We start from the raw sequence: 15,435 nt of genomic DNA on the forward strand, positions 1-15,435 counted from the left end.
ATACCTGTCAGGTTTTCTGGGAACTGGAGGTTAAGTGTCTGAGGCCAGGCTAGATTCCAAGAAGGCATCATCTACAATGTCCAGAACAGGAGGGCTAGCTAAAGGCCTGTGTTGAGGGAGTAGTAAGAATTCCCTAAACCTCTTTTTGGAGTCAGAGTAATCCTGGCTTTCCCAGCGGAAATGCTCCCTAAGAGTGTGCAAGGTTTCACCAAAAGAAAAATCTTCTGGAGGGGAAGCAGAGGGAATGGAATCCTCTGCATCAGAATTCTCATAGGTAGATAAGGGCAAATCCTGCAGAAGAATCAGAAGGAAAATCAGTTCTATGTCTCTTAGAGGGGGAAGGCTGGCTTCCCCTAATTAAAGTAATAAGGTCTTCAGCCATTCTAAGCATTTGTTTTTTAGGCATATGGGCCTGAACATGTGGTTTGAACATCGGTTTTCTAGGCGTGGGCCGAGTTTTAGGCCTTGATGAAGATGGCATCGGTTTAAAATGCAAATCTGTAGGCCTGAATACACCCTCAAAAGCCGGTGCCTGCACCGCGGCTCCGGACCCATCCAAGGTAGAGACATCCGCAGGTTCCATAGTCGAAGAAGCATCTCGCTGTACAATGGACTCCGAATGGGTCTCAGTAAAGGCCTGTGAATCTAAAGTAGAGGGTATCAGGGGCTGTGAAAGCGCCTCACTGTATACTGGTGAACTAGCGACTAGCTTAACGGAAGCATTGTCAGCAGTTTTGGACTTATGCGGTCTGTCTCTGTCTTTATCCTTACGTTTTTTAGGAATATCGGTAGTCATTTGGCTTACCGAAGCCATTTCTTGATAGTGAAACCGAGTACCAAAGTAATTTGCTGTGAAAATAGACTGACGACGAATAGTTTGGGGGTTGAATAAGGCACAAAACCGACAGCAAGGGACATTGTGGTCTAGGCCTATGCAAGGAATGCAGTACGAATGAAAATCTTTATGGGGTATTTGCTTTCCACAGGTAAGACAATTGTTAACTTTTACTGACATCGGTTAAGAGCAAGAAAAAGGATCCCCAACGGGGTACTTAACTTTTTTCGAAGACTTCGATTCTGAAACTCGAAAATGAAAATTTCAGGAGTCAGCCAACCGGCACTTGCGAACTGCTTCTACTTCTGGCACCGCACAGCAAGAAAGACTGATGGTGTCGGCTGCATGTTTTATACCCCTGATGACCTGACATCATGGAAGAAGAGACAGCATCCGACGCAGGAATCCAAGACTTTGATATTCAGGTCTGCTGAGGGCTACCTGCAGGCAGATAACCCAAATGTAATGACTGCAACAGTGAAACATGGAGAACATCATAATTTATGTCCCATTCAGGAATAAATTTTCTTTTGGGTAGCCTCAAGCGAATCACCCCTTTTAGGAAAAGCTTCATGTGGGGATAGGAAAAGATAGGTGGAGCCCTGTGCAGGTAAGCTGAAATGGCAGATGCATGTACTTTAATGCTAGAGTAAGAAACCCCCTGTCTAAACAGGTCTGATATGTACTGCAAGACTGAGTTAAGGTCTTCCTTTGAAGGGTTGGTGTTCTTGCTGTGACACTAGGTGGAAAGTCTCTTCCAATTTGCCAGGTATGACTTTCTGGTATTGAGTTTTCTTGCTTTCATTAGAATGGAAAGCACTTCCTTAGGATAGGAGGCATTTGTAGCTGTCAAAATCCAATCCTCCTGACTATTAACCTCAGTGTGGCTAGGTGAGAATGGAAAGCTGATCCCTTGATTTGGCTGAGGATATCGACTTCCTGCGGTAGGATGTGAAATCTCCCCTCGCTGACGGTCAAGAGAAGGGAGAACCCGTGTTGCCTCGGTCAGAGGTGGGCCACTATGATCATGCTTGGTCTGTCCACCATGACTTAACCGTACCCTGTGAGATCAAAGGTAAGACTGGGAATGGATACAAGAACAAGTTTGTCCATATGAAAGAGAAGCCATCTATTTTCCAAGTCCCTGTCTGTTGAGTTCTGGAGCAGAACTTTTGTAGTTGTTTATTCTGGTAAGACGTGAACAGGTCTACTGAAAGGACTCATCACTGTACAGTTTTAGGTCCAGAAAAACCCCTCTCTTTCAGCATCCATTTGTTGGGGTATAAAAGATCCCTGCTTACAGCATATGCCAGGGTATTGTTCTGACCCAGTATTCAAGAAGCTATGAGGTTTATCCCTATTTCTTCAGCCAGCATACAAATCTTCCTGAAAGGCTGCACAAAGGGTAGGGACTGTGTTCCTTCTTGCTTGTTTATGTACCACATCAATGTGGTGTTATCTGTCCAGATATATAGGGTGGACTGTTAGTAGCTCCTTCCGATTTATATGCAATATTCTCTGCTGAGGTATCCAGATGGACTGCACTTTCAGGGAACCAAAGTGGGCCCCCCAAGCTATGTCTGAGTTGTCTGTAGTGATAGTCTTGTATTTTTCTGAAATTTGCCCCTAGGTTCTGCTGTATGGTGTTTTCCACCACAGGAGCTCCATATTCAGGCATTGTCTGACAGTTAGCTTAGATGATTAAGGAGCTCTTAACAAGCAGTTTCCTGTGATCCAGTTGTGCAAGGTTTGATTCCCTTAGCCTCAGTTGCCTAACTGTGTGATTTTGAGCAAGTCACTTAACCAGACACCACTCCCAAGCTGAGGCTGAAAAAGGTCCATTGGAGATAAGTGCTCTACCCCAAAAAACAAATACAAATAAATAAAAGGAGAGGCAGCAGGGTTTTCAGGTGTTGAGAATGCTGTTCACAAGCATTTTTACAAACCACTGAAGTTTTCTCACATGTAACTTTGCAAGTGGGATCATGAGAATACAGGATGCCATATATCCCAGAATCCCCAGGAATTCCTTTGCTGGGATGTACTGTTTTGGAAGCAGGTTGGCCAGTCAGACTGTAAAAAAAAGGCTATCCTGTCTTGGGGAAGGAAGGCTTTTTGCTGGGTCAACTCTATGAGGGTTCCCAGAAAGAGGATCTTTGATTAAGAAAGAATTTGTAACTTTTGAAGATTTAAGGTCAGACCTAGTTTCTGACAGCAGTCTATAGTGATCTGTAAGGTATCTTGGGTCTCTGCTATGGATTTTCCCCATATGAGACAGTTGTCTAAGCAGGGATAAATATGAACACCCACAGTTCTGCAGTGTGCTATCAGAGGAGCTAAGCATTTTTTGAAAACTCTGGGAGCAGTGGATAGCCCAAATGATAAAGCACCGAATTGGAAGTGAGAGCCAGTTGCTACAAATTGCTGGCATTTTCTGCACGGGTGTGCTATGAACAAATGGAGGTAAGTGTCTTTTAGGCCTAGAGTGACCATGAAGCAACCCTGAAAGATTACGGGCAGCAGTTTTTGTAACATAAGCATTCTGAACTTTGGGATGTTGAGAAACTTGTTTAGCTTTGAGAGGTCCAAGGTGGGCCTCCATATACCATCCTTTCTTGGAACTAGAAAGATATTTGAGTAGAAGCTTTTTCCCTCCTGAATTGAAAGGACAGGCTGAATCAATCCTTGGTAAAGGAGTTCCACAAGGATAGCTGGCAAGAGGCTTTCCTGCTCCTTTAGTGGTTTTGAAATCCCTAGGAAGGGTGGGATTTCTCTGATCTGGGTGTAGTACCCCTTTTCTATGAAGCTGAAAACCCATTGAGCCCTGGTGATGGTTTTCCATTGTGTTAGGAATAAACAGAGTCTTTTAGCCAGAGGTTTGGAGGAGAGGGTGGGTAGGGGTAGGGGAGGGTGATAGGTACGGGAGGCTGGGGTTGAACATAGTCATAGTTGGTCTCTATGCTGGGTGGGCTCTTTGGAGCTCTCCATTCTGTGTGATCATTCCTGTTTGCCATCTCCTGGACTGTCTGGGTCTCTTAGTATGGGAAGTCTTCCCCTTTTCATGTTTAAGGGAAGGATAATTCCTACTGCACCTAGATGTCGGAGACAGATAATAGTCATCTGCAGTTTTTATTTGCTTCTGTTTTTTATCTGGATTCTCAAAAACTTGTTCACTTGGAGGTCAAAAAAGGAATTCTTTGTCTAGTGGAGCATCGAGTAAGTTCAGCCTTAACCTGATCTGAGCCATGGACGATTGTGGATGACCGAACCTATTTCTGGTTCTCTGCATGATGCATCTAAGGCATCATAGCCACACTTTAGGGAGTGTCTGGAGACTTATAACTCTTCATCAGTCTCCTGAATTTCCCCTGACAAGTTTCTATCTGCAATAGAGTCCATCTTAGCTACCATTTTGGCCTAGGGAGATTCAAGGTACTTGGCATATGGAAACAGCAATTCAATACTCTAACTGCAAGGGTGGATGAGGTATAACATAATTTTGCAGTCAGGAGAGACGTCATACTGAAGCCCCAAACAGAAGAGACAAAACAAGTGAAAATCTTTATGCAGGATTCACTTCTCGCACTTCAAGCAATTGTTGACTTTTTTGAGCATTAAATTAATACAACAATTTCTTCAACAGGGTGCTTAATTGACTGGAAGAGGAGGTTTTCTGGAAAAATGAGACGACCAACTGACAGACTGCAAGCTTTTTGAACACACATGAACCATATCCTTCCACATGGCTAGAAAGACCTGAAAATGGCAACAGACACCCTTCTTATACCCTGATGTTAAGATGAAGGTTTTTGGATGTCCATCAGCTAGGGATGATGCAAACACTCTGGAAACAGGCTGGTTTGTGGGCTTCTGCATAGTAGGGAGTCCCAAGAATCAGCACTGCAGTGCTGACTATGAAGAACATCTTTGGTTTGCAGTGCTTTACTGGATGCAATTTTTTCTCCAAATTAGGATCAGGGAGTTTGAAGGGCAGCCACGGTGGTGCAGTGGTTAGCATTGTCGCCTCACAGCAAGAGGTTCTCCAGTTCGATCCTCGACTGGGGTGCCTTCTGTGCAGATTCTGCATGTCCTCCCTGTGGTTGCGTGGGTTTCCTCCCATATCCCAAAGACATGCTGCAGGTGGATTGGACACTCTAAATTGGCTCTAGGTGTGAGTGCGTGTGTGTGTGCCTTCTGTGGAAGGTTGGGCACTGGGCTGGCAACTTGACACTGTAAAACTCCACTGCCAATCATGAGCGGACAGGTGATCCGCTGTGGTGACCCCTAACCAGGAAAAGCCAAAAGAAGAAGGATCAGGGAGCTTGAAATCTCCTTGTTGTGAAAGTGCTCAACAAATTTCCAGAGAGAACTTAAGCAGAACAACAGACACAAATGTGGTGTGTGTGTGTGTGTGTGTGTGTGTGTGTGTGTGTGTGTGTGTGTGTGTGTGTGTGTGTGTGTGTGTGTGTGTGTGTGTGTGTGTGTGTGTGTGTGTGTGTGTGTGTGTGTGTGTGTGTGTGTGTGTGTGTGTGTGTGTGCATGCTGGGGGGAGTGAGGGATATCAATAAGTTTCAACACTTGTATGCATCAGGACTATGCAGTACAAAATCTCTGGTACAGCACTAAAGGACCAGAAGAATTCAGACAGAAAGAAAAACTGAAGAGAGCATATGCCAATTCTGGATTTATATGGGAGTCTCACACCACCTTCACAGGCAAGAAACCAGCTTGGAAAATCCTCCTGGACCAAAGGAAAGAGAAGGGGTAAACCAAAAAGTTACAGTTTATCATTACAGTGACCCATGCCCAAATAAGGACTTGCAAATCCTAATTAAAATACAACGTATAAGTACTTCTGGAGACAAACAAAGATGGACACCTATAACAAGTGAAGTCTAATCCCTCAAAAGGGGGAAAAAGGTCAATGACTCTAACATGATTCCAAATGTTAACTGCGGTACATATAAGTATACAGCAAAAGAAATGCAGTGAACATGGTGAGCGTGGATTACCACTTTATCAGATACTTAAAAACTGTTCTGCAACTGTTTGACAACCACTTCACATCATAAATCATAGCTCCTTTCAATAGTTAAATGAAAATGTATTCTCTGCTACATTGAAGCATAACAGTAGTCATGTGTTTTTTTCCCAGATACAGCTGTAAAAATTGGGTTTATCCTAGGAATCTACAAACTGAAGGTAATCATAAAGCAACCACCTCACATACACTAACACACATGACTAAAAATGTCTCAGAGAGCAGACTCCCACTAGAAGACAATGCGAGTTAAACACAGGGTCACCCAGTATCTCAGTTTTCTGCACATATAACCAGATCAAAAATGTTAGTCTTCAGTTACCCTCCCCCCAGAAACGTCAGTCACCAAGTCCATTTTTGATCAGATGCCAGCAAAAAGCACAAAGTACCCTTGTGGCGACCCAAACAATGGCTCCTTAAAAGAGTGATGGTCTGCCAACATGGAGTCACAAATGATACAACAAAAAATATGTGCAAGCCTATTACAAAACATGGATAAATAAGCAGCAAATATGCACCATCCAGAAGTTTTGACTGCAGATGTTTCTTTGCAGAATTCGAGCATTCCTGTAGTATAATGCCCTTTTATAAAGCGTGCCTCCTCAGCCTGTTCTGTTGCCTATTTCGGCCACAGAGTACATACCAGGCCTTTGCTGTGACTGTTCTCATTATTTGGCTGAGCGATATACACACATCAGTACAGGTGTGATAATACCAAATGTGGCTTTAACTTAGTATAATAATTATCAAGTAGAAGACTTACGTAATACTAGCATTAAGCACAAACAAGTTTCATGCAATTATTTCAGTCGATTTGCTGTTTGCCATGCCAGTTTTTGTAAGTAGAATAACACTGTTCCTTCTGAACAGGTGCCATGAAATATTAACAACTCAGGGGCCCACTGGCCATCCAACAGTACAGGCATCACCCCCCCCCCAAACAATGACTCAGTGACGCTAAGCATAGCTCTCAACTGTCCAGACTTTTGTAGAATGTCCAGATTTTTGCCTTCATGGTTTTCTGGCAAATCAGTGAGGACTGAAGTAACTAAATAATACTAAATATTGACAAACATTTGAATTTCAGACTTCACATCCTTCAGAAAATATATAATGATGCAAAGTCTGTCATTCTAGCAACTTTCTAAGTTTATAGGAGCAATATTTAAAATCAGCCCCTATTTTTGGGCCTTTGCCCCCCCCCCCCCATTATTTCTGGCTTTGTACAGATTTCTTGTGCTGAGAAGTTGAGAGGTATGATGCTAACACTGTTAAATATTACTGCTTAAATGAAAAAAAGTCTCATAAAAAGCCTCTGACTTGTACTAAAAGTGTGCTACAATAATACAAACTAAAGTAATTTCAGATGCCATAGCAGCAAAGAATTCAAAAGATATCAAAGGTGAAAGACCTCAGTACGTGTAAAAACTAGGTTACAGGTGGTGTAATGTTACTGGATCAACCAGAAAGTTAAAAACAAAACAAAGTTTACAGGCAACATGAACCTTTCATCTGCAGTTGACAAGTTATTTTTAAACTTGTTCAAGAACACTTAATAAAAGAACTGATTTTTTTTCTTTTACAAGAAATGGTAATGTTATTTTTATAAGGAATGATAATGTAAGAAAATCATTTTTATTAAATGCATGCGTATTTTTTTTTTTTTTTGCCACTCATGGCTGTCAGTATTCAGACATGCACTGGGTGTCCCTCCTTTGCTCTAACATCACCCTGCCACCTGTCTGACTAGCTCCTTTGGACCAACCCTCCCCAAGACAGGAATGAGCAGGCTATGTAAGCGTAAGCATCAAGGGAAGGAGAAAAGAAAGGATAACACGACATTCCATTATGGTGTCATCCGCACAGCCTTGTCAAGGATTTTTGCTAACTCTAACTGAGCAGGGCTACTAACATCACAAATATCACTGCAACTGACATCAGGTAGTTCCACCCCCCCCAACACACACAATGTTGCTGAATTCTAAATATGTTGTACAATAGTAGAACTTCCTCATCACTAGGCTAGTGACTGATCTGAAGCAGTAACTCCCACCCAGAATGGGCAATCTGACAAGTGTCGCTCCTTCCCCTACAAAAGAAAAAAAAAATACGGGCGTGTCATGCTGACTGTTGATGGGCCCGGAGGCTGCTGCAGAAATGGCAAAGCCCATAAACTGCCTGCTGAGAAATAAAGTCTCGAGTAACTTTAATATTTGGAGTTTCTGTTGATAGTGAAACAATAACAACAGAAAAAAAGTTTCAATAACATTGTGCTTATTCTCTTGTGGCATATGGAAAAATCTCCAAAGGAAAAACACATCAACAGGATTCACTTACAGAAAATGATACTGACCTGTAGTCATCAAAAGTGAATGAATCCTTCAAGGGCAGTTTGCTGGCATTTGGATGGGTCTGGATAATTGAAGTTTCAGAAAACGAAAGAAGAAAAAGTGGGGAGAGAAAAAAACAGAAAAAATCAGTCAGCAGAATTTCATTATTTAGCTGCCTAACAGATCCTAACAAAAGCCAAATGAAGCAGGAGGCATTCAGCTGAGCTATGAAGGATCATCATGCTATTACACTCCCATACATCAATGTCAACTTAATTTGTCGTGCCCAGCAGCTGTCATAAATCTGCAGCTCCAAATTCTGAGAGAAGAACCCACAGTCACCACCAGAAAAAAATATTAAGGTAGAACCTGAGTCATCCAAGGGAAACAAATGCAAATGACAGTATCTGTACTGAGCTAAGGTTCAGTGAAGTGTTTTACTTTCACTCAGTCTGGCCTATGAGCCTTGGCTCATGTAAAGACACTTCATGTTCAAAGACACAGCATTTTCTTTTTGAGTTTTCAAGTCTAAAGTCACTGTAAAATAGATCTCTAATCTGATTAGCAGTTTCCATTACTAAACAGTACTTAATCATTAATTACAATCTCACAAAACTGCCTCCTGCAACTTTAACCTGTCTTATCAGCCCAGATCTGAACTAGTATTACGTAGCCCCTGTTGCCTCTGTATCGGACAACTAAATTTACTGAAAAGAAAACTAATTCTGATCATTTAATTTTAACAAACAAGTGGAATGAAAACTCAGCTGTACTGACAGCAGAACAAACAAAAATGTTGCTGTAAGCACCCATTAATGAATGCTGCATAAAATATTTCCCTCAAGATAGAATTGCGAACTTCACACTGTAGCTAATAAGATATCACAAGTATTTATGAAGGTGATATTATTTATTTAGTTTTGTTAATCATGCATCTCAGGAAGGTGCATGCATGTGATGAGATTAAAAAAAAAAGCATATGCATTTTATAAATACCTTTACTGAATTATCACTTGTGACATAACTAAATTTACATTTATACAAAAGTAATCAAACTGTATTAAGAAATTTACATTATCGAACATTATACTTCACATATATTGCTACATATCATATAACCTAAGCAACATTACATAAACTATTCAATTCATGTCCTTTTTTTAAAACAAGAAACATCTTTATTAAACCATCACTTCTGACATAAGTAATCATACATTTATATAAGTGAAAACAATCCACACTGACACAATCCAATGCATCCACAGGTTTGGCATGTTTTTGAAAAACAATGCACAAATCAACTGCAACTATGATGCAGGGTTGGCTAACTAAGCTGTTAAACCGTATGTAGTCACAGGACATACGACCTGTCTGTCCCCCCCCACACCACAACTCATAATCTTGGGATCTTGACAGTATGTCCTTATAACCCAGTCCCTAACTCCTAACTACTCTATGATGCACTAATAAATTCCTTGGCCTTTAAACCATGACAAAGTTTCAGCCATGCTTGCCCACTTGTAATACTTTACTCAAACAGAAAGACACCACAGAATGTGCCCCATCAGAATACTGACAATTAAAATGACTGCCACATAGTCAAAATACAAAACCCTAGCAAGAATGAGAAGAGCCTGAACATCCCTCTCCAACTATATTTTTGAAATGGATATCCCCCATTAACCTCATGCTACCAATGATTAACTATTAAATCACACTCATGCAAATGAAAAGAACTAATCTTTTTCCTCAGACTGTGTAACAAATAAATTAGGAAAAAAGATGCAAACTTTTGTGTTTTCACTAATTCTTCATCCATGCAACAATGTTCTGACCACTGACAAAGTGAATCCCTCAGAACACGCACCAAATAGTGGAGTTTTGTGTTTGTGGAAAATGGCTCAGAACAATACAGCAGTACAGTTACAAAATTCAGTAAATGCCATGTGGTTATACAGAATGACTACAAACATATCAGTATTAAACAACCCTTATAAGATACCCCTTCTTTCAAAACAGTAGTCAAATAAGACAGACATATGCAATTCAATTATTCACATATCCTGTAGAATATTTTCTAAATCATTCCTGACACAACTGTAAAATATACTACACAAAGATTTTTTCAGTTTTAGTATGAAATAACGCTGGCAGTAATTCACATCTGCATAGATAGTGAAAATGCCACAATTTCAATAATTATTACACCACAGAAACTCTTGTGCAAAAATAGAACAAGGAAAAGGTTCACAGGTGTATACTAGGCTAACAACCAGTGAGGACTTCACAATCCTAGCTAAGCATCCCAATTGCATCCCACAAGTTTATCTACCACATAGATTATTTTAAGGGGCATATGTAACCTAGGGCAAGATTTATAGGCTTACTCTATCCATTAGAGACATTGGTGTTAGACCCTGGATACATTTCTGATTTCCCATTCACTGGTACAAGTTCTTGAAAACGGTTAGGGAAGAGCTCTGCTTCACATGGATGGGAAGCCTGTTCCAGAAAAGGGGAACTCTCTGAGATACATACCTGTATGTCCTGTCTATGTCACAAACAAAGTTTAAATCCCTAGACTGAGTAATTCTGATGTTATTCATTTTGCAGACTTGCAAAAAGTCCATCAGAGTGGGGATCCAAGGATGCCTTGCATGCCAGGTGTAAATCACCTCTCAACAGTGTCCAGGAAATAGAGTATAGAGATAAGTGGAGGCCCTGATGAGATCTGAACATATGTGTTGTGTTTATGTAAAACAATATTACAGAAAATGCTAACACAAATGTACTGCTTGACAAGTCTGCCTCCACTTTCCTGTCCTAGTTTGCTTTAATACTATACACCAAAGCTATAAAAGTAAGAAGCTTAACAGATACATTACACTCAGTTAAATGCAATACTTTAATATGCTACATTTATTTTGGCTTAACACTCCTGGCAGACTTACCAGTTCTGGCAGAGAAATGATTAATTTTCTTTGATTTTTTTTTTTTTATAATGTGAGTAACAATACAGCATGCTACCAAAGAAGTTTGGAAAAAAATATCTTGTGCACTGTCCGGTGCTATGTGACAACAGTGGTGAAGACCTTCCCCTGGGCTGAAGAAGAAGAATGTGCTAAAGGATCTACATGAAGCAACAGTTACGCATTCAGTGAAGTGACTTAATGAACTGTATCGTCTAGAATTTTTAATTTCTATCTGCTTAAGTATTTGTATTTGATAAATAGGTAATTACACTGATCCAAAACAGACCTTTTCACACATTTTAAAAATATGTATATAGATGAACCTTCTAAATTTGTTGAAAAATACTTTGCTCAACATCTGTTTAATTGACACAACTTGGTCGACTAAAGAGATGGCCAACAGGAGTGTGAGACAGACGATCCCTGGGTAGGGGAATATAGGCTCTTACCCAGGGATTGTGTGATCTTGGAGTTAGAATATATAATTAGTAGGGGATGGGCGGGGTGCAAGAGGGCTTGCTCACCCCTGCAAAAACGGTGCTTTTTTAAAAAGTTTGCATGCACCAAGATTATGTCTCGGAGGTGCATGTGTAGTAGTGTGTCGACATGCATAATGTAGACCATTTGATTTGCCATTCTGCATGAAGTAGATTCATATATATATATATATATATATATATATATATATATATATATATACATATATATATATATATATATATATTTATTTATTTACTTAGTTAGTTATACACACACACACACACACACACACACACACACACACACACACACACACACACACACGCGCGCGCACGAGCACAAGCACACACACACACACTATCATGATGACAATATCATAGGTATCCCAAGATCTGCAGCTCAGAGGAATACAGCCCTGAGCTGTCACTGATCAATTAGTGGCCTGGGCACTGGAACAAATAGAGAGGGAAGGATTGGAAATAAGCAGTTATGGTATGCCCATCCTCAGGGGGTGGCTCCTGGTCAGCTCTACTGCCCTGGCAGAGCTAAGACAGAATCTCAGAGCATGAAGAGCAGCTGCCGATTCTGGGACAGACAGGTGTTGAGGCTACCCAAGCTGGCGATGGTAGCCCTTATCCTCACATGTGGAGGAGTGTACATATATCAGACAGATGGGCGATGACAGTCATTTTGGTGATGGAGGTATGCACAGTACTCAGTGAACAGGGTGAAGGCTAAAACAGAAATACTCCCACACCTGACATCTTACATAATGTGAATGTTCTGGGGGGAGGGTTGTACACTGGGTAGTGTTCTGCACAGGTATAAGCAAGACAGGCTGCCACACAGCCCACTGTCCAAGGAAGCAAGATGGACTTAACTGGGCATGGGATGAGGGTATATGCACAAAGAAACCCTCACAGCTGCCTGGATGACAGCCTACCTTCATCAGACAGCAAACCACATGATGAAATGGGCAGGTCCCAAATACAGGTGATGATGAGGCCAAGACTCGTGAAGTAGGCTTATAGAGCAAAAAAAAAAAATAAGGAGGACAAACAAAACAATATAATAGTCAACAGTAACAGTCACTGACAAGCACTCATCCAGGGAGAGTTAGAAACCACATGCCGGACAAAGTATGCATAAACATAAAATAAAGCTAAAGTACAAAGAGCCAAGGTGTAAAAACATTAGAATATTAACAAAACAGAATTCAGAGGAAAGGGAATGGACTTTGGCACAGAAAAGAGGAAGTTATCTATTCAAATGGGAGGCAAAAAGATCTACCTGTGGAGTACCCCACTGATGAACAATGTCCAGAAACACATGTTTGGGAAGCATCCATTTGTGAGCTTGTGTACTGGACCTTCTCAGAAAGTCTGCCACTACATTTAGCTCTGAAGGAATGTAGACAGCCTGAAGAATCGTTCCATGCTGGGCACCTAGATCCCAGACCTGAACAGCAAGTCTGCAAAGAAGCTAAGACAGTGTCCACCCCCTTGCTCGTTAATATACCACATCACTGTGGTACTGTCTGTGAAGACTTTAAGAGACCCTGAAAGAAAGAGAGAATGAAAAGCCTGAAGAGCTTAAAGGGGAGCTCTCTCTCCTTTATGCTGATGTGATCCAATTTCTGATGGAAGGTCAGAGACCCTGGACCTTGAGGGAACCAAGGGAGGTCCACACCCCCTGTCCGAGGCATCAGAAAAAAGTTCCTGAGATGGGACTAGAGGTGGAAAAGAAGTCCTAGGTTGACAGAAAGCTGATAAATCCACCACTGAAGCTCGGGCTTGAGGCATGGAAGGACTGAAGCTCGGGCTTGAGGCATGGAAGGACTGAAGCTCGGGCTTGAGGCATGGACGGAAAGGAACTAGGAAAGCTAACAGATGACCGTGTTTAAGCCGCACTGATTTGAGGAACCACTGCAGTTTTCTCATATGGAGTCTGGCTACAGACAGCATAGGAATGGTGGAGGCCATGAATCCTAAAACCCTAAGAAAATCCCTGGTTGTGACTGAAGCCAGAGGAAGAAAGGGATTGAAAAAAGGAGATCAGAGAGATGGCCTTGGGTGGATGCAGGGATGCCAAGAGGGAAATGGTCTGGACCCTGCAACCAAGAGAAACATGATCCTGACAAGGAACCAGGACTGATTTCTGAAAATTTATGGTAAATCCCAGGCTTTGTAACAGACTAACAGTAAACTAGAGGTGCTGAAGCAAGACCTTGGAGGAATGAAACCTGAATAAGCTGGTCGTCTAGATAAGGAAAGATCTGATCCCATTTCATCCTGCTAAAGGCAATAACAGAAGTGAGGCATTTGGTGAATATCCTTGGGGGTTGGAGAGAGGTTAAAGGGCAAAGCACAGAACTGAAAATGCAAGGAAGAAATAGAAAAAAACTAAAATTTCCTGAAAAGGGGATGAATGGGGATGTGAAGATTTGAGGCTCAGGGATACCAAAAATGCTGAGGAAGAAGAAGAGGTAACAGACAGCATCTGAAAGGAAGGAACCTTTAAAAAGGTGTTGAGAAATGTCCAGAATGGGTTTCCAGATGCTTTCCTTCCTAGGAATCAGAAACATCTTGGAATACAACCCTTTCCTTTCCTGGGCAGGGGACACGACTTGAATGGTGCCCTGAGCCAAAAGGCCTTGAAGCAGTTCTACAAAGAAAAGAAACTGCTGCTGAGGAGGCTGCAGGATGCCCAGAAAAGTTGGAAGGGATTTTCATCCCAGAACTATCCCTGGTGGATGATGGAGTCTTGAGTGACAGTTAACCAACTGGGAAGAGACAGGGAAAGCAAAGGGATAAGGGAAGCTGGCCTAGGGAAAGGAATAGCAAACTGTCAGATAGAACCTGGTTTGTCTTGAAAAGGAGGTAAGGGCTGAAGATGAAGCCAAGAGTAACGTCTCAAAACAGAACCAAATGCAGCAGCCCTACAGTAGGCATCAGCTGCATCATAAAAAGAAGTTATGTACTCACCATAATGTTCCATGTTTGTAGTCCATCTCACCCTTCATTCGTACATATGGGATCAGTGACGAGGCCTATTTACAAGCCGGAGGTCTTCTAGTTGGCTCGTGGCTAGGTGGGTATCCCATGGTGCACCAGTACAATCCCCAGATCTTGTTTGCTGATAACTAGGAGAGATAATAACAAATATACAAAAGAAGCCAATACTAAAAGGTCTCCATAAAAAAAGATAATAATATTTTTCTGTCTCCAGGTACTTCCAGGATGGGGGTAGAAGGGTGGGTTCGTAAGAATGAAGGGTGAGATGGACTACAAACATGGAAGGTTACGGTGAGTACATAACTTCTTTATGTTCTGTAGTCCTATCGCACCTTCATTCTTACATATGGGACAGCGTCCCTAGCGCCTGGAGGTTAAATCCAATTTGTAATGAGTAATAAAAGTGTAAGGGCTAGCCCACGTTGCTGCTGCACAAATATTATCAAGTGGGACCCTGGCTTGAAAGGCTGCAGAGGTAGACTGAGATCTGGTAGAATGAGCCTTGATTTTAAAGGGTAAAGTCTACCCTCAGAATTGTTAATATGAGCTATACAGCTAGAAATCCAATTAGAGAGTGTTACTTTGGAAACTTGTAAGCTTGACCTGGATTCGGAGAAGGAAATTAATAATTGAGCTGATTTCCTTAGTCCGTTGCAAATAAATACGTAATTGTCTATGGACATCCAGCTGATGAAACCTGTATTCATCTGCATTGGAATGATTTGGAAAGAACACCGGAAGCTCTACGGATTGATTCAAGGTG

General features: G+C 41.5%; 1 protein-coding gene across 3 annotated transcripts in view; it reads right to left on the reverse strand.

Annotated features, from left to right (window-relative positions):
• The window catches only part of SETD3 (SET domain containing 3, actin histidine methyltransferase), an 829,217-nt gene that overhangs the window by 247,129 nt on the left and 566,653 nt on the right, over positions 1 to 15,435 (reverse strand). For all 3 annotated transcript variants that reach the window (XM_044074604.1, XM_044074603.1, XM_044074605.1), the window contains one exon: positions 8,230 to 8,288. In XM_044074604.1, the coding sequence (XP_043930539.1) occupies positions 8,230 to 8,288 (59 nt within the window). The remainder of the gene's footprint in view (positions 1 to 8,229; positions 8,289 to 15,435) is intronic.

The sequence above is a fragment of the Protopterus annectens genome, chromosome 6.part0 (genome assembly GCF_019279795.1).
Source record: "Protopterus annectens isolate FY-2018-M chromosome 6.part0, PAN1.0, whole genome shotgun sequence".
Lineage (NCBI taxonomy): Eukaryota > Metazoa > Chordata > Ceratodontiformes > Protopteridae > Protopterus > Protopterus annectens.